We start from the raw sequence: 18688 nt of genomic DNA on the forward strand, positions 1-18688 counted from the left end.
CAAAAAATATGCAATCATATGATCATTAAGTAACTGTTTCAAAAAGATGGAAGTGCTGTCATCTGTATTCATTTTATCCTCGTTCATAAATCCACATCCACATCCCACTAAGAACCCAGTCAGCCAATTAGAAAGCCATATGATTTGTGTTCCAGCGTGTGCCTTCTCCCTCTCATTCATTCTCTCTCTCTCTCTCGTCTGGTCGCTGTATCAGTGTTATTCCGAGCACACAGCCCCCCTGGGATCTGCTGCCCCACCCCACCCCACCCCCACCATCCTCCGCCCCAGCCCCAGCCCCTCGCCACCCCCACCCCTTCAACCGTATTCCCATTTGTTACCATGGCGACCCAATGCTGGCAACAGCTTGTCCCTGTGGCCGACGCCTCTGTCTGTCTGTCTGCCGGCTTTGATGCTATAGAGGATGGATGCCTCCACTTGTATGTACTGTACATGACAACACAAACATAACAATACTGCAATATCTATTGTGATTCACCAACCTTTGACTCCCATTTGATAAAAAAAATATATATATATACATCAGGGGTCTTCAACGTTTTCAGCCCAAGGACCCCTTATCTGAGACAGAGATGAATCAGGGACCCCCCTCTATTGTATAAAATTGTGTTTCAGATTAATTGTTTTTACCATTCTTTTTTCCCTCCTCACCTAAACCTCTTTGCCGGGATGCTAGGTTTCAAGTGGTTAATGTAAAATCATATATCACTAAAAGATTTGGCGGCCCCCTGTAGTAACTCACTTACTGCAGGTGGAAACGTAAGTCTAAAACCATTCCTTTTTCAAAATCCTACTCACTAGCTCCCCTCTATACCTCTCCGACCTCCTCAAACGTCCCCCCCCCTCCCTCAGGTCTGGTAATGTAACGCCAACCTCCTGGAGGTCCACGAGACCATGACGTACCGTACCTCGGACGATAGGGCCATTTCTACAGCTGCCCCATCCCCTGTGGAATGCACTCCCCGATGCTATCAAAGAAGCCCCCCACTCTCCAATCCTTCAAAACCCACCTCGTCAATATGGCTTTCCCCCAGCTAACTGCACCCCCAAACTGTTCCACAGTTTTTATTGATTTGACTCTATAGTCATAGCCTTTTGTTGTATTTTTCTTTATACAGTTAATTTGTTTTCTCCTCCCCTTATGTAAAGTAGGCTTTGGTTACTTAGAAAAACCCTGTATGCATTTGCGATAATATATATTATGTTTAATAAAATTGTGAAAATAGTAGATTATTTTCACTACCGTACATTTGTATGATGAAGTAGGGCATTAATATATATTTTTTAAAGAATATTGAAATATGGAGATATGAGGTTTCTGCCTGACAGCAGCGATATACAGTACAGTATATCTCTGGGACCTATCCTTATCCTTATCCTTACCACCCATATACACTGTAAAATCCCCCTGTAAAATTAATGTTTATGTAACTCTGAGAGTGCACAAATGGAACCAAATGGACCAGTGAGGGTCCATTTGGTTCCATTGGTGTACTCTCAGTGTTACAGACCCGTAAGGGTTCATTATTGGGTGGTCCCACCGTTGAGAAAGTGATTTATTGCATTTATGATTTATGAGTATATACCAAAGGTCTCGTTACGCCGGTAATCACCGTTTCTTTAATGACAAATAGTGGAAAATGTAATTACACAGCCAACGCACACGCGCATTTGAAGATGCAGCATCCAGCAGAGATGCCTAAAGACACTGAACAACACATGTCCATTTAGGGTTGCCATTGCCAACTGTCGCTTGAAATAAGGAATCGTCCTTTATTTCGAAACTAAAAGACGTGTCCTTTATTGATAAGGGACTGATAAGGGGACACACTTATTATGTTCCTTATTTTGGGGAATCAGTCAATGACACATATCTTACAAGTTCAAGGGCTCAAACAGTCAAAACAACATGAACCGGATGTGACGTCTTCGACAATCTCTGATCGGCCTAAAAACGATGTGATACACGACGACGATGACTAATCGTCACCCGGACCAAAGAAAATAGATGTGGAGCTATCCGTTTGTATTTTACTAGAAGTTCGGGCCGCGTAGCGGCCCGAACGTCTAGCGTGACGCGTCGTTCACTTTGCAGTGCGCCATGTCTGGCGTTGTATCTGCAGCCGTTGTGGCTTTGGTGAAGTTGTCGTCATTGTGGTGGAGAGAGTTCTTGTGGTGGAGAGAGTTCCTTGTATAGATTATTACTATTTATCACTATGGAAGCCGTCGAACTGGTGCGATCTGACGGCATCCTAGAATTTATAGGTAGGATGTGATGTCATGTGATGTCATGCTGTCGTGAGATTACGTCACACTGGCGTTGTCATCGTGATGTCAGATTACGTCACACCGTCACACTGGCGTCGCATACGGACAACCGACATGGCGCAGGATTCAAATTGTATATATAGATACCGTGTGAAAAAACGTATTTTAGCCGCATTAGCGCATTTTTCAAGCTAAAACCCTAAACCGGAAACGGAAATCGCTGAAATTGCTTCCGGGTGAAGCGGAAGTGAACCGGAAGCGAAAATGATCTCGGAATGTAAATAAAACAGCGTGATCGTCTATTAACTAAATTAAACATTAGGACGCAGATCTGCGTCCTAGATTACTCTGGCAGCCTACGGTTTTATCTAATAGGACGCAGATCTGCGTTATGTGCAGCTTATGTGTTAAGTTCCTATTTATCGGTAGGCCTATCACAATGAAAGGCATTTTTTCTCCCACAATTGTAAAGAAGACATATTGTTATATTAATGTATTAATATAATACATTAATTTTATATTCAAATCTTGTTAGCCAATTAGTATGGGGCCCACTTGCAATATTCTTACAGCCCACCAGTTGTTAACCTGGTATCCTATAGTTTCAATGTACAGATGATTTGTATTTATCATCTGTCTACTGATCCTAGTCTACTGAGGCACTACACTGTCTCTCTGCATTTGATGTATGTGCTTACGTTGCCTATTGTAAGTCCCTCTGGATAAGAGCATCTGCTAAATACCTAAATTGTACCATCTGTCCGGGTATCTGTAATCATTCCAGACATTCTGGCCGGCGGTTTAAAACCCTTTGCGCAACCTATAAAGTATACAGGATACGAGCTGTGATACATAACACATTTGCTTCTTTCAAAACATCCTAACATGAATATAATAATTCAAGCTCATGGTCATGTGTGTGGTGTGTGTTTTTTTCCAGGGCTGTATACCTCTGCAGGGTTGTCAGGTCAACGAGCTCACAGCCAATCCAGACGAACCAGGAAGACACCTGTTTGAGATCGTACCAGGTGAGCAAAGTTACTTGATTTACATTAACTCTGCAACGTGGGTTTAGGAGACCAGAAGTCAACACACTGATCTGACGTTCACGTCGAGCGACGTGGAGGAGACTTTGTGTACCATGTCGTACGAGTGGCGAGGCGTGGGATTGCTTATCTTGGTAATAACGTCGAAGATCTTTGAGGTGAGCTCCACTGGAACTGGAAGCAGAGTTGATTTTGCGCTATTTTAATGACGTCACGCGCACGTCGCTTAGACCTACACTACAGGATTTAGCAGGCCACACAATGGACCATATGCTTCCAGGGTCTCATTCCTATGTTAATTCACGCTGTTGTAGTCGGCAGCTTTCATACGCTTTGTTTAGGTGTGAACTTGACGGTTGTTTTTGATCGACGCATGTGCGTACGCCGTGGTACCTCGTGCAATGAGCACTGCACCACTGACTGGAAGAGTAGGTATACAAATGGAGGAGCCAAATTGTACACTCTTGTGAAAACTGTGTTTAAAAGGAGTAGTTCACCCCAACAAAAATAAATGTTTCTATCAATTACACACCTCATGAAGCCTTGAATTCATGGAGATTTTTGTGTTTTTGTCGCATTCCTGAGCCAATAATTTGATGACCGGAGACTCAAAGACTCTCCCACTGAGTCTCCTACTGACCAATGATCCGGGCATCAAATGATTGGCTTAGGAATTTGACAAAAACTAAAAAATCTCCATGAATTCATCAAGGCTTCATCATGGGGTGCGTAATTGATAGAAAATAAGTCATTTTTGGACCGAACTACTCCTTTAAATAGTTTGAGAACCACTGGAGTAGAGAACAAATTGTATATAGGCATGCAATGCTGAGTGGACAGCAGCGGTCTTCACGCCATTCGGTGCGGCCTCTCGCTTGGCAGGCTCCTCGCTCAGGGGAGAACCTCACGGGACACAACACGCCTGCTGTCTGACTTGACGTGTTGAGAGGCAACCTATCAGTGGGTTTACAGAAACACACAGAGGCCGTTGGGTTGGAACAGCTGCTGATTGGAATGGCTGCCACTGACCTGGAATCATTACTCACATCTAGTTGTCCTTCTGTGTGTGCAGCAGTAGGGAGCGCTGTTGACCAAGTACTCAACCCCAGTCAAAGTATATACTCCTAGTCAAATAAGTGGAAGTTGCTCTGTCAAATGTGTACTTGGATTTAAAGTACTGGGGTACTTGCTTTTAAAAATACTAAGTGCAAAAAGAGATTTTCCAGAAATATTCTAAAAAATTATCAATGCTAGTGAAAATAACAAACTACAAGCTTTACAAGGAAAGTACACAAATGTATTTAAGTACAGCACGTTACTGTCCACCACTGGTAGGGAGTGCTGTTGGCCAGACCCAGGACCACCGTTGCCAAGTTCGCTTATTATAAGCGACTTTGGGCTTGTTTTTCCGTAAAGCCGCTTGTGTCTGAAGTTGCGGGTAGGTGTTTTTTTGGCTTTGTTTCTAAAGTGTAGTTGATTTGGGCTTGTTTCCTAATGTTGTTTAAAACAAATTCTCAAATGTTTCAATGTCAATAACGCCCAAATTAATATATATGTGACACCCATCTGAAAATATAAGTGCCAGGAACTTGTGTTGTTAAAATATTTCAAAAACATTCTACATTTCACATTTTCTTCAATGTATTTTTAAAATAGCTGTGTGTGTGTGTATGTGTGCGTGTGTGCTTGCGTGCACGCTCATGTGGCCTTGTCGCTTCTTTTGGACTTATTTTTTATAGAACTGGCCACTTGTTTCTCGTGCAAAACCTGGCAACACTGCTCAGTACCTACCACCTGCTGCTGACAGAAAGCAGCAGGTCGAAGGGGTTTCTGCTTGTAGAATCACAATCAGCTCCATCATCACTAAAAGCAGCAGAACTGCAGGGGTCTGTCTCGGTGAAATGGAATCCCGGAGCCCATTCCGTGTCATGTTATTTAAGGTCACAATCATCCAGGGCCCATAAATCCCCCCAAAACTGTTGTAACTCAAGCAGAAAATGCTTTCAGAGGACTCCAGGCTGCCGAGGAGAAATAAAAAGACGAGATGAGAGAAACATGGCCTCTCCATCATCTGACGACCTCTGCTGTAGATCAGCTCTGTTATGAGACCGTCACAGCTGACAGGCACACACACGCACACGTACACACACACACACACACACACACACAGAGAGAGAGAGAGAGAGAGAGAGCCCCCAGGGCTTGCTTAGAACCCAGTAGTCTATTGCTTATTGATTTGGGTGCAACCTGTAATGTTTGAGTCAAGGGACTCTATCTGTGCAGAGTTAGCCCCGGGCTCTCTCTGTGTGTGTGTGTGTGTGTGTGTGTGTGTGTGTGTGTGTGTGTGTGTGTGTGTGTGTGTGTGTGTGTGTGTGTGTGTGTGTGTGTGTGTGTGTGTGTGTGTGTGTGTGTGGCATGGCATGGCAGAGATACTGGTTTTGGGGGGAGTGAGAGAGATCATTCATTTTATCTTGTGACATTCTGCAGAAGGCTTCACACATTCATTAAGTTAACCACCAACGACAGCTGATCAAAAGTGTACATTGAGTGCTCTCTCTGTGCGTGCGTGCGTGCGTGCGTGCGTGCGTGCGTGCGTGCGTGCGGACTAACATGTTTACCAATCTTTGCTGCTTAGGGCAAAACAATGGGTTTCCTGTAGGGCAGAGAAATATGTCCATTACTATTACTGATATCATGAAATGACACTAAATATCATCTGAGATTTTGGATGTTGTACTATTATGATACGACATAATGTCTTGGTTTTAACTACTTGAGCCCTATTTTATACTTAAAAAAAAATTCGAACTTTTTGCATATAGCCGATCTACAAAGTGATTATACAGTATATGACACATTGTGAGCTTAGATCTACAGTACACGAGCACTCTTTTCAACGATTTTGGTCAAAATAAAAAGAAAATTCATATTGTGTTCGCAATACAATATTATCCTCACAATATCAATGTTTGATTACACATATAAATAACATAAGAACAACAAGAAAAACGATAATATTGCGATATGATTTTCCATTGATATTGCCCATCCCCGTTTTCTTGGCCAGTTTGAATCCCACAGACAGACCGAGGCATTCCCTTAGCGGTGGTCCCTGTCTGCTCTGTGTCAGTCAGAGAGGGGGGGTGGAGGAGAGGGGGGGGTCTGTTTATCGGCTGCTCCCCCCCTGTGTTTAGAGTCAGCCCTCCAGTGAGCGCCTGTATGTTTTATTTATGGAGAGTCAATATCACAGAGCGGTGTGAACCGCGGTCAGACTCTAACCCTACGGCCAGTAGGCCTGCAGACCAGAAGGCTTTTACAGGGACCAGCGGAGAGGGGTGGGGGTTGTGTGTGTGTGTGTGTGTGTGTGTGTGTGTCGGGGGGGGGGGGGGGGGGTTGGGGGGGTGTTAAGGATGATTTGTGGGAGGGCAGGGGAGAGGAATCTTCTCTCTCACATAACCTTGTCTAGAAAAAAAACAGCAATATCACGTCCTTATCGGATTGAAACGGGACAAAATAAATATCCTGTACTGCTCCAGACAGGTTTTGTCTACGCGAGCAGTTTCTCTGACAATTCCATGTCAAGGACCCCTCCTCCCCCCAAATTGATACATATTGGGCCATGGATGGACCACCATTTCGAGAAGATTTAGTGCCAGGGACCTCCATAAGAGGAGAAGATTTTAGAGTTAGAATTATGTCTCTACATGAACAGTATAGACAGAATTCTACAGTCTATATACTGTGGACGAGGAGATACATTACATTACATTACATTACATTACATTACAGTCATTTAGCAGACGCTTTTATCCAAAGCGACTTACAATAAGTGTATTCAACATAGGTAGGGAACGAAAACTACTAATCACCAGAAGTTTTAAGTACATTTCCTGCAAAAACAAGCAACCAAGAGTATACCTAGCGCTAAGGTAAAAGTGCAATATATCAGCTACCTACTTTCTTAAACAGATGAGACAAAAATGGCAAAATCAAATGAGCACGAGCTAAAACAAATAAGTGTATCGACTAAACAAGATCCAATAAAACAATGCAAAAATAAAACAAGAGTTCGTACAACTAGTTAACAACAAGTAGGCCAGGCAAAGAGGAAGGATAGTGTTTCCTGAAGAGGTGGGTTTTCAGCCTGCGGCGAAAGATGGGCAGTGACTCTGCTGTCCTGACATCAGTGGGAAGTTCATTCCACCACTGTGGGGCCAGAACAGAAAAAAGTCGTGACCGTGTTGATCGACCAGAAGGACCGTTGAGTGGCGAGGGAGTCAGTCGCCCCGAGGTGGCAGACCGGAGTGGTCGGGCAGGGGTGTGGGCATTGACCAAAACCCGGAGGTAAGAAGGAGCTGTTCCTTTCACTGCTCTATAGGCTAGCACCAGGGTTTTAAACTGAATGCGAGCTGCTACGGGGAGCCAGTGCAGAGAACGGAGAAGGATAGTTGTGTGGGAGAACTTGGGGCGGTTGAACACCAGACGAGCCGCAGCTTTCTGAACAAGCTCCAGAGGTCTGATGGCTGATGCCGGAGCACCAGCAAGGAGGGAGTTGCAGTAGTCCAGGCGGGAGATGACAAGAGCCTGGATGAGCACCTGGGCTGTTTTCTCCGTGAGGAAGGGGCGAATCCTCCTGATGTTGTAGAGGAGGAATCTGCAGGACCGTGTCACTGATGCGATGTTAGCCGAGAACGACAGTTGATCGTCCAGGGTCACACCCAGATTCTTCGCAGTCCGAGTTGACGTCACCACAGCATTCTCAATGGTGATGGCCATGTCTCGGTGAGGACAGCCCTTCCCCGAGATAAGAGTGGAGAGAGTGAAACCTATAATATTCTTATAGTGAAACCTATAATATTCTTATACAGTTTAGAACAAAAGAAGGAAGCGCTGCATGGGTGAGTGGCTCTCACGACAGGTGTACAGTATGTGGAACAGTTAGCCTATACTGTATGACAAAAAGTCCAATAAGTACTGCTTTGCTATCCAAACTGCAGACTAAAAGTACATCGAAGGCATTCTGTCTTCAGTGAAAAATACTTATTTTTTTTAGAGCAAGGCAACCATAATGACCAACACGTGTGGACCTCTCAGGTCTTTATCGGGGTCTAAATAACCCTGATGAAGCCAGCAAAGCGGTCATTTTATTACTTTTTGTCATATCGCTGTCTGGCAGAAACATCTCCATATTTTTACTTTTTTTGTAACACCCTACTTGAACATACTACAGTTGTGAGCTTGTAGATCGGCTATTTTCAAATTGCTTAGGTATAAAATAGGACTAAAGTGGTTCATGTATCTTTTATAATGTAAAGTACAGTACTTCAGTAAATGTATTTAGTTACTTTACACCATTGCTATATGGTGTAATATTTTGAGGGCAGTAAGGCTTTCTGGCCAACACAGCAGATGATGCAGGTACAGATCATGGTCAAAACATCCTCTCAACAGCAGTTACAGCCGATAAACAACAGAGAGGGGCTGATTGGATTACAATAAGACCCTAACCTGTCAGACGTATATCCCACTCTGACGTCTACTAAATCGGAACTAAATCTCATTTCTAAAGACTGGATTCTCCGGCTCGCTTAAGAGATGTGAGTTTGGTCCACTTTAGTTCCGTTCTCTCCGTAATCAGCTTAGACAGATAAAGGCTTTTGTTAGGGTCTTTCCATTGGGTTTTCGCAAAGCTTACTATAAGTGCCAGTGGCGGACAAAGTGTATACTCTAAGTAAATACTCAAGTATTCAAAAGTACAAATTACAAAGAACATTTTCTGAAATTGTCTGAAATGTTCTGAGATTTTCAAAAATAGTGAAAATAGCAGATCCAGCATATCTTGTAGATTTGCTATTTTCACTATATTTTAAATAGAGCTTAAGTGGTTAATTCAAAATATATTTTTGTACGTTTCTGTCCCAAGAGTCCCTTTCCTAGAACTTTGTTTTGATTTGAAATGTAGCGGCTTGCAAAATACAGCGGCTTGCAAATACTCCACAAATGTCCACCACCAAAGTATTCTTGTTGGTCGGGTCGTGGGTGAACTGCACTTCAAGAATGGGCGTAAATCCCTGTTGTGTTGTGTTATTGTAAGAGCCCTTGTACTTCATTAGCTGCTACAATGTGGTCAGTGACCCAAAAACTATCCAACTATGACCTCTAGACAAAGGCAAGGCAGCCAGGCTGGGACCAGCGTGCACACATAAACAAGACTCCAACAGGAGGTTGTGGGTTCAAATCCCTCCTCTGCCCCTGATCCTCTAGCCCAGTGGTCCAGTTAACATAACGTCACAATCCTTTTTACATTGACATTTTTAACCCGGTTTTTAACCTTTTGTGATTGATTTGATGCTTTTGGCCATGTAGCACTCTGAGATTCCCTGTGAATGAGAAGTGCAATACCAATAAAATACATTACAATAGAGTGTGTGTGTGTGTGTGTGTGTGTGTGTGTGTGTGTGTGTGTGTGTGTGTGTGTGTGTGTGTGTGTGTGTGTGTGTGTGTGTGTGTGTGTGTGTGTGTGTGTGTGTGTGTGTGTGTGTGTGTGTGTGTGTGTCTGTCTGTACTGGCCTCCATATGGGAGACGGCCAGCAATAAAAACATCAAGAAATGACCATTTCCCTTCAGGGATCAATACAATATCATAAAAGAGGTTACAGATATACAGTGTGTCTTCTACCAGGCTTTGGACTGCTCTTATATTATTTTCAAGCAATACTGCTAGTTCAATATCAGCTATTTCAACCACATTAAACCTAGTGTCTATTTTTGGGCACATATCAAAAATGTTCAAATAAATTCATTTACATCTTCAGAAATAGCAGATGTTCACGTGCTGTGAGCTTGTCAATATGCTACTTTCACTGTTTGTCGTACGATAAAGTATAAGTGGTTTACACTTCAGTAAACACTTGTACTTTCATTGGATATTCAAGAGGACACTTGAGACAACAGAGAGTGATATGGGGAATGCTGACAGTAGTGTCTGAGCTAGCACGGCGCTCCAGGATTATTTATTTTACCTTTATTCTACCAGGACGTCTCATTGAGATCAGAGACCTGGCCAAGATACAGTAGCAGCCATAGAAAGACAACAATAATCACAACCAGTGGTGGAAAAAGTACTCAAATTGTTTACTTAAGTAAAAATATCAATACTGCAATGTAGAAATACTCTGTTACAAGTGAAAGTCCGGAATTCAAAATGTACTTGTGTAAAAGTACAAAAGTATCAAAATGTACTTAAAGTACCAAAAGTAAAAGTACTAGTTATGCAGAATGTCCCGTTTAAAATGTGTAAAAGTCTTTGGCTAGTCTTTGACTTTGGCTATTTGAAAATGGCCGATCTACAAGCTCACAAGGCGTCACAGATCGACGCCTTGTGAGCTTGTAGATCTGCTATTTTCAAATAGCCAAAGTTTAAATAGGGCTGAAGTGGTAAATGTATGTTTTGTAATACTAATCAAAATCTACAAAGTAACAAGTAACTTAAGTTTTCCACTATTATTGTAGTGGAGTAAAAGTACAATATTTGCCATAGTAAAAATACTGAAAATTGAAAATACTCCAGTAAAGTAAAAAAAAACTCAAAATGTTACATAAGTACAGCACTAGTGGTTGTAGTAGTAGTAAATGTAGTTAGTTACTTTACACCACTGAACACAACACATATACATATATGATATTATATTATGTAAATCCAAAACATTAAAAAGGCTATTCAAACATTTGGCCTCTGGAGAAAAACAATGACATGCCTCCTATATCTCTCCTAGATGGAAAAGCGTTGGATATCAGGTCTGGGTCAGGACCGCAGGTCAGAGCCTTCATCAAGTGTGAGCACTGAGGTCACAGCAGCCAGTAATCTCTCTTTCTGTCCCGTTCTGTCACACAGCCTTGTTCTCTGTGACAGAGTCCTGGGGTTCTTGACAGGCAGACAAGGACCTTGACAGCTCTCAGCTGCTGTCTGTGTGGGTGTCTATGTGTATGTGTTTTGTATGTATGTGTATATTTTATCTATCTGTGTGTGTGTGTTGGTGTATAGTAGATAGAAGCAGTAGTGAAAGAATTAGATCGGCTATTTTTGCTGCTTTTGTGTGACATAGAATGGCGAAGTACGGCATTCGTTTACGAAAAAAAAAGTTAAAATATGGAGATAAGAGGTTTCTGCCCGACAACAACAATATGCAATGTGGCCCTCTGGAGTGAGTGTGGAAATATAGTGGCCCTCTCCATCATCTAAGTTGCCCACCCCTGTGCTAAATGCCTAAATAGGCTATATGCACAGCAGCCATATTGTGAATAAATTCACAGGTGTTGCCAATGATACTAATGATGGCTCTGTTCCATTCTGGTCAAACAGAGTCAGGGTGCTGATGTTGTGCACCTTGGCTCACTGGAAACACTGCTACACCAGTGGGTCTAAAATTGGGGTTCAGGGATCCTCATGGTTCCTTGAGGGGTTATACATCGCTCCTTACGGGTGTATAACTCTGAGAGTGTACAAATGGAACCAAATGGGTCCATTTGGTTCCATTTGTACACTCTCAGAGTTTCGGTGGTCGTGGAAATTAAAAAGTCTGAGAACAACTGTGCTACTCTAAATGGAACAGAGCCTTTATTAGTATCATTGGTAACACCTGTGAAATAAGTGATACTATGGCTGCTGTGCATAGAGCCTTTTGTAGTCACTTACTGTAACACCACTGCTCTTGTATCTGTGTGTGTCTGAGATCAGAAACAGAAACAACTAGGATTCATACAATGGAACAACACACTCTCCATGCATCGCTGAGACAGGGAGACGTGCACCCTGCATGCACCCACACAAAGTGTGTGCCTGCAGGTTCAAATGACGGGAAGGTCAAATCCTAAAAGGTAAAAGAAACAAACCAGTAGCCTCTCTGTCTCTTGCATTCCGCTGGAATGGAGCAAACCTCAATCCATACTCTTTGTATTTGAAGGCCGACTCAAGGCTAAGCTGCCTTTTGTGTTAGTGTGAAGTCATTAAGCCATCTGGGGGAACAGCAAGACCCACACACACACACACACACACACACACACACACACACAGTGTAAACATGACCACTTTCAGCTAATTTCACTACTGCAGAGTCGGTAGCTGGCCGCACACACACTTATCACCCTTAAACAAACACACACACGCACACCACAAATAAACAGCCCGCATGCGTGTTTTAAGTTTTAAGTACTGTAGATCCGTCCGTTCGCTGCAGACGCCAACAAACACGTGCTACGGTTCACAGCCCTGAGGTTAACTTAGCATGGAAAGACCTCCCACCGTGTGCACGCATACGCGCACGCACGCACACACACACACACACACAGCGCTCCATCAGCCGTCACCCTTCCACCCACATAAACCTCAGGATAATGTCTGACACAACAAGGATGACCTGCCGGTTAGGAAGATGAATGTTCTTCCTAAAAGCCGGTTCCTGTGTTCTAGAGGGCAGTGCCCTGGAGAACGACAGTCTGGATAACAGCACAAGCACATTAGACCAGTGATCTCAGTGTGAGGTCCAGTGACCCCCAGGGGTCCTGAAGGGTTCTTATGGGTCCATTTGACTTTACAGTGTAGGATTGTGGTCCCAGAGATACAATATCTATCAACAAATTCACAAAATCTGTGTGCGTGTGTGTGTGTGTGTGTGTGTGTGTGTACAACTTAGGGCAGCTGTCTGACCGATTGGCCCCCAAACGTGGCATGTGTGCCTGCACGCCCCTGGTGATGACCCGGGGCTGTGCAGTGCCAAGTGGAAATTTGGTCGGTCCAGCGGTTGTTCGAGAACCGAAAAAAAAAACGCGGATGTCTGCCAATATAAGCGGTGGCTCACACTCCTTTGGTGTATGTGTATGCCCATGTATACGTCGTCAACACATCAGCAGTTTCTGACAGCAGCACCGGGTACTCTGACAACGGGTATTGCATAAACGGGCGGCATGAATTCCCAACTTGCATCGTTCCCGACCTGCATCGTGCCCCTTTATAATAGGCTCTATTCACAGCAGCCATATTATGAAGACATTCACAGGTGTTACCAATGATACTAATGAAGGCTCTGTTCCATTCTGGTCAAACAGAGTCAGGGTGCTGATATTGTGCATGTTGGCTCACTGGAAACACTCTGTTACACCAGTGGGTCTACAGTTGGGGTCCAGGGACCCTCATGGGCTTCCAAATGGCCCCTTGCAGGTGTGTAACTCTGAGAGTGTACAAATAGAACCAAATGGACGCGTAATGGGGGTCGTGGAACCACTGTGCTACACTAAATGGAACAGAGCCTTCATTAGTGTCATTGGTAACACCTGTGAAGGAAGTGATAATATGGCTGCTGTGCATAGAGCCTATTGTGGTAACCGTACTGGGTACTCTGACAACGGCTACAGCGAGTACTCTTGACAACACAACAGGTACAACGGTTATAGCATAAACAGGTGGTGGCGTGCATTCCCAGCTTGCATCGTTCCTTGAGAAAGACAATAGCTGAACTCACAACTCTTAATTGAGTAGCTGTGTGTGTGTGTGTGTGTGTGTGTGTGTGTGTGTGTGTGTGTGTGTGTGTGTGTGTGTGTGTGTGTGTGTGTGTGTGTGTGTGTGTGTGTGTGTGTGCACACGTTTGTTTGAAAAGATGGGATGACAGCCAGCCCATCTCCCAGCAGTCGCGCTCAGCAGATAGAGAGAGAGAGAGAGAGAGAGAGAGAGAGAGAGAGAGAGAGAGAGAGAGAGAGAGAGAGGAGGGCAGAGAGAGAGGAGGGCAGAGAGACAGAGAGAGGAGGGCAGAGAGAGAGAGAGAGAGAGAGAGAGACCTCTCAGTCTCCTGTGGGATTTGCGTCTCCCCAGGAGGGCCAGAGAGAGAGAAAGGACCCGCTCTGCCTGCACTGGGATAGGAGAGGAGGAGGGAAAAAAAGAAAGAAAAGTTGGGGGAAAAAATAAAAAACCTGAATGAATGAATGGATGGATAGTACAGCCAGCTGAAGGACAGAACAGGACAGAACAGAAGAAGGACTTGTTCTACGAGTTTTTTTTCTCCCCCTTTTTCAAACGGTGGGGCTGACGCACCGAGCATGACTCACGGTGGAGGAGCTACCTGCGAACGGACCCACTCTGAAACGGACCTGTTCCATGTGCTGTTCCCGGGAAACCCCGTTTATGAGCTCAACGAGGCTTCAGTCCACAGCTGGTTCTCAGTGCTGCTGACCCGGTGGCTGCCCTCAGCCAGGCATGGGGCTGGCCTGCTGCAAGCCCCACAGTCTGAGCAAACGACACCTCGCAGGTAAAAAAAAAAAAGAAAACACTCCGCGCGCTGATTTCACTTACTGTGACTAGAGCTGTGAGTAGAGAGAGTACACACAGGATTAGAGATATCGGATAATATCGTCCTCCCGATATTTTTGGCTGATATTGACATTAAAATGTAATATTGGAAGATATCGGTATTGGTTTTCTGTCGTGGACTTAATATGTTATGACTCATTTTATTATAAAATGAAATGATGCATTAAGTGTCTCCACGACAGGAGATATGTGTTGTTACCTGACGTTTTGGTTCTGGTAAAACTATATCGATATCGGCTGATATCGGAAATGAAGAGTTGGAAAATTGGAAAAAATGCCAATATTAGACTTCCCTACACAGGATAATCCTTAGTGTTGATTTATTGATGTGTTCCTTGTTTCCCAGAGTCATGTCCAACTCTGAGAGTGGACCCATTAGGGTCAACTTTGCTCCACTTGTAAATGTAATTAATACTCAGGATTCTACAGTGTTTGTAGAGGTTTGTATTAAGGCTCTGGGTTGCTAGTGATTAGCTGTCTTTGTAACTCTGAGATTGTACAAATGTAACCAATGTATCCATTTGTTTCTTATTTGCCTGAGTCATGTGTGACTACGATAGTGTACACATGGGACACATTTTGTTCCTTTTTACACTCTCAGAGTTAAGGTCCTTAAACACCGGGGCGAATTCTTCATGCGAATAAATATGTTTTTTTTTAAAACCTTATAAAGTCAATGCAAGCGTCCACATCAGTTTCGCGAAGCGAAAAGGCGTCTTTTAATTATTCGGAACGAGTCCGAATTTTGCGTATATTCGCCGGTATGTAAGGACCTTTACACATCCATACGGGTCCATTAGGCTCCATTTGTACGATGTACGATGTACGATTTAGATGAATATAAAGTGTTCTACAGTGTAGAGGTTTTATTGAGGCTTTGGGTTGCATATGATTAGCTCAGCACACCCAGGGTAATAAGTGAAGTGTTGTTAAACGTTTGAGTGTACAGTAGCGTACGTTATGAAAGCTGTAGCAAAATGGTAAAAGCATGGAATGATGAGACGCAAAGCAGATGGTCTTAGTACAAGGCTACATGCCACAATAAAAATGTCATTCCAAATTGAGATAAGACATCAAAACAATTAATATAAGACTGAAGTTTTTGTAACTTGAGTATTTTGTTGACAAAATGCCAGCACTTCTACAGACTGCATCCGATGGACAGTATTTTCAAAATTCTTGTTATTAGGCAATAATCTGTGTGTGTGTGTGTGTGTGTGTGTGTGTGTGTGTGTGTGTGTGTGTGTGTGTGTGTGTGTGTGTGTGTGTGTGTGTGTGTGTATTAAGGCTGCAACAACTAATCGATTAATCGATTAAAAGTCGATTTACTAAATTAGTCGAATCACGAATTTGATAATCGATAATCGAAAAAAAAAATGTTTTTTTAAATTGTTTTTTTATCATATCAAGGAGTCAGAAGAAGATAAAAGGTACCATAAGGTGGCTTTTATTTATTTTGATATGTATTTTATGGGTAGTGGCTTAATCAGCAGCTGAGCAAAATTGTATAACATGTACTTTTTAATTAATTATTAATTTGTATTGTCTTTATTGTTAGATGGAACATGCTAAAACAACCTAAAATCAAAATTATAAGGTAATTGCTAAATAAGTGCGATAATCCGATTAATCGATTAATCGTTAAAATAATCGACCGATTCATTGATTATGGAATTAATCGTTAGTTGCAGCCTTAGTGTGTATGCGTGTGTGCGGGCGCGCACGTGTGTGTGTGTTGTCACTACTTAACAGATGAAGTGTATAGTGTGTGAAGCGTGTTGTGTCTACACCACTGCTGTATAGTGGCTCTATAGGTACTGTAAACAGAAAGCGGAGCAGCAACAGATGTTGGTGGATGTCGAGCTCTCTGTCTGCTCTGCTGCACATAGACGTCACAGTATAAACACCCTGGACACTACAGCCTGCAGCCATCGTCCACATGATGCATTCAGCTGCTTCTCTCTCAGACAGCACTTTAGCAGTGTGAGTGGCTCGGTACCGCCGTTGCCAGACTTTGTGAGAGAAACAAGCGACCGGGTCTATGAAAACAAGCCCGGAAGAAGCGACTAGGCCAGTGGTTCACAAACTTTTTCGTGTCAGGGACCCCTAAATTGATGTAAACGTATTTGGCCACGGACCCCAATCTGAAAAGGTTTTGTGTCAGAGACCCCCGGAAGAGGAGATTTATGTTAAAGTAATTAATATATGTGAAACAATTGTTTTCAGATGGAGGTTCGTGGTCAAATACATGTTAATTTGGGGTTCCTTGACATGAAAATGTTTGAGAAGCACTGATTTAAACAACATTAGGAATCAGGCCCAAAATAAGCAACCACACTTTAGAAACAAGCCCCAAAAAAACGCAACCCGCAGATACCAATATGTACAAGCGACTTAAACTGCTACACTGCTAAGTGCCTGGCTCAAGGGCACATTGATAGGACATGGCTGTAGCAGGGACTGAATAGTTCCTATTGAATTTCATCTGAGTCTCTTTTTTTTGGAGGGAGAGGGGAGGGGTACATTTTTGGCAATTTGGTGTTTTATTTATAAGAATCAGATAGGCCATTGTAGAGACAGGAAACCAAAGGGCACACAGAGAGAGAGAGAGAGAGAGAGAGAGAGAGAGAGAGAGAGAGAGAGAGAGAGAGAGAGAGAGAGAGAGAGAGAGAGAGAGAGAGCATGCAAAACAACAACAAGAAAAAAATAAGGTTATAGAGATGCAAGGCAAATCTCTTATTTAGATTTTTACTTTTTTTACATCAAGTATCATTATCGTTGCTGTCGGGTGGAAACCTCATATGCCCGCAACTGTTACTTTTCAGGAAGCCAATTCAAAAATAGCAAAAATAGCAGATCTACAAGCTCAAAACATGTCGCATCACGTTTTGAGCTTGTAGATCTGCTATTTTTGTGTGACGGCGCTGCAGTATGGCGAAGTAGGGCATTCATTTATGGAAAAAATAACATAAAAAGTTGAAATATGGAGATACAAGGTTTCTACCCGACAGCAAAGATTTTTTTTTTTTTATCCTGTTATGTGGTATTGCTATGTTGGCACATTCGCTGCTTGTACCATGTGTGAGTGAGTGACATAAACTCCTGTTTGATTTGTGAAGACGTGGGTGTGATTTGAACCGAGGTCCTTGCTTTCACTAGTAGAGCCCGCCTGGGAAGAAGCCAAAAGGTCCCGTAGGTTTGATTCCAGGCCTCAGCAATGTGTCGAAGAGTCGCTGAGCAAGACACTTATTAGCTGCTCTCTGAGCGCTACACTAATGGCTGCTCACTGCTTCGTTAAAGGATGGCTAAAATTGGGAGAGATTTCACGTAGGGCAAATATACATGCAACAGCGTCACACTAAAGTATCAGAAATAGCAGCTCAAAACGCGGTAAGAAACGACACGTTTTGAGCTTGTAGATCAAGAGATCTGCTATTTTTTGCTATTTTTTCATTTGAATCCTGAAGTGGGGAAGTTGGGTGGGGTTGATCACATTGGATCTCTCAAAGTGGGGTCCGGGAGCCGAATTCACACTCACTGCACACTCCCTTTTGACCTGCCGCAGATGACCCATCTGCCGCACACATCAAGTTTGAGGTCAAATGGTCGGACGGACGTTACTTGAGACTCCCTTTTTTTTTGCTCTTTAAGTTCATTTCTCCGACGCACCTGTCTGTCTCAGTAGGTGTGCAACCACACTTTTTATTATAAACTTGATCAGAGCCCCATTGACTTCTATTATAAATATTTCATAAAGTATAAAAGATAGGCAGACTGGCAGCCTGATGGAGCTGATCAGTCCAGCAGTTTGCAAGATTAGTGAACAAATCTAGCAAAATAAAGGGGAAAAAAAGATTGGTGAACAATGGGAATGTTTCTATTTTTTTTACATCAAGGTCACAAGAACAGACTTCCTACTAATAGGAGGAAGAAAGGAGACATTTTGACCCAGTTATACGAGATGGAGTGTTCTCAATGTCTGTCAGAGAATGCATCT

At 43.2% G+C, this 18688-nt stretch overlaps 1 protein-coding gene across 1 annotated transcript in view; it reads left to right on the plus strand.

Annotated features, from left to right (window-relative positions):
- arhgap22b (Rho GTPase activating protein 22b) overlaps window positions 1-18688 on the plus strand; it is a 73242-nt gene that overhangs the window by 28414 nt on the left and 26140 nt on the right. The window contains exon 3 of the mRNA XM_084078136.1: window positions 3227-3314. Coding sequence (XP_083934262.1) covers window positions 3227-3314 — 88 coding nt within the window. The remainder of the gene's footprint in view (window positions 1-3226; window positions 3315-18688) is intronic.

Source organism: Gymnoscopelus microlampas (assembly GCF_963454915.1).
Source record: "Gymnoscopelus microlampas genome assembly, chromosome: 14".
In the NCBI taxonomy this organism is placed as follows: domain Eukaryota; kingdom Metazoa; phylum Chordata; class Actinopteri; order Myctophiformes; family Myctophidae; genus Gymnoscopelus; species Gymnoscopelus microlampas.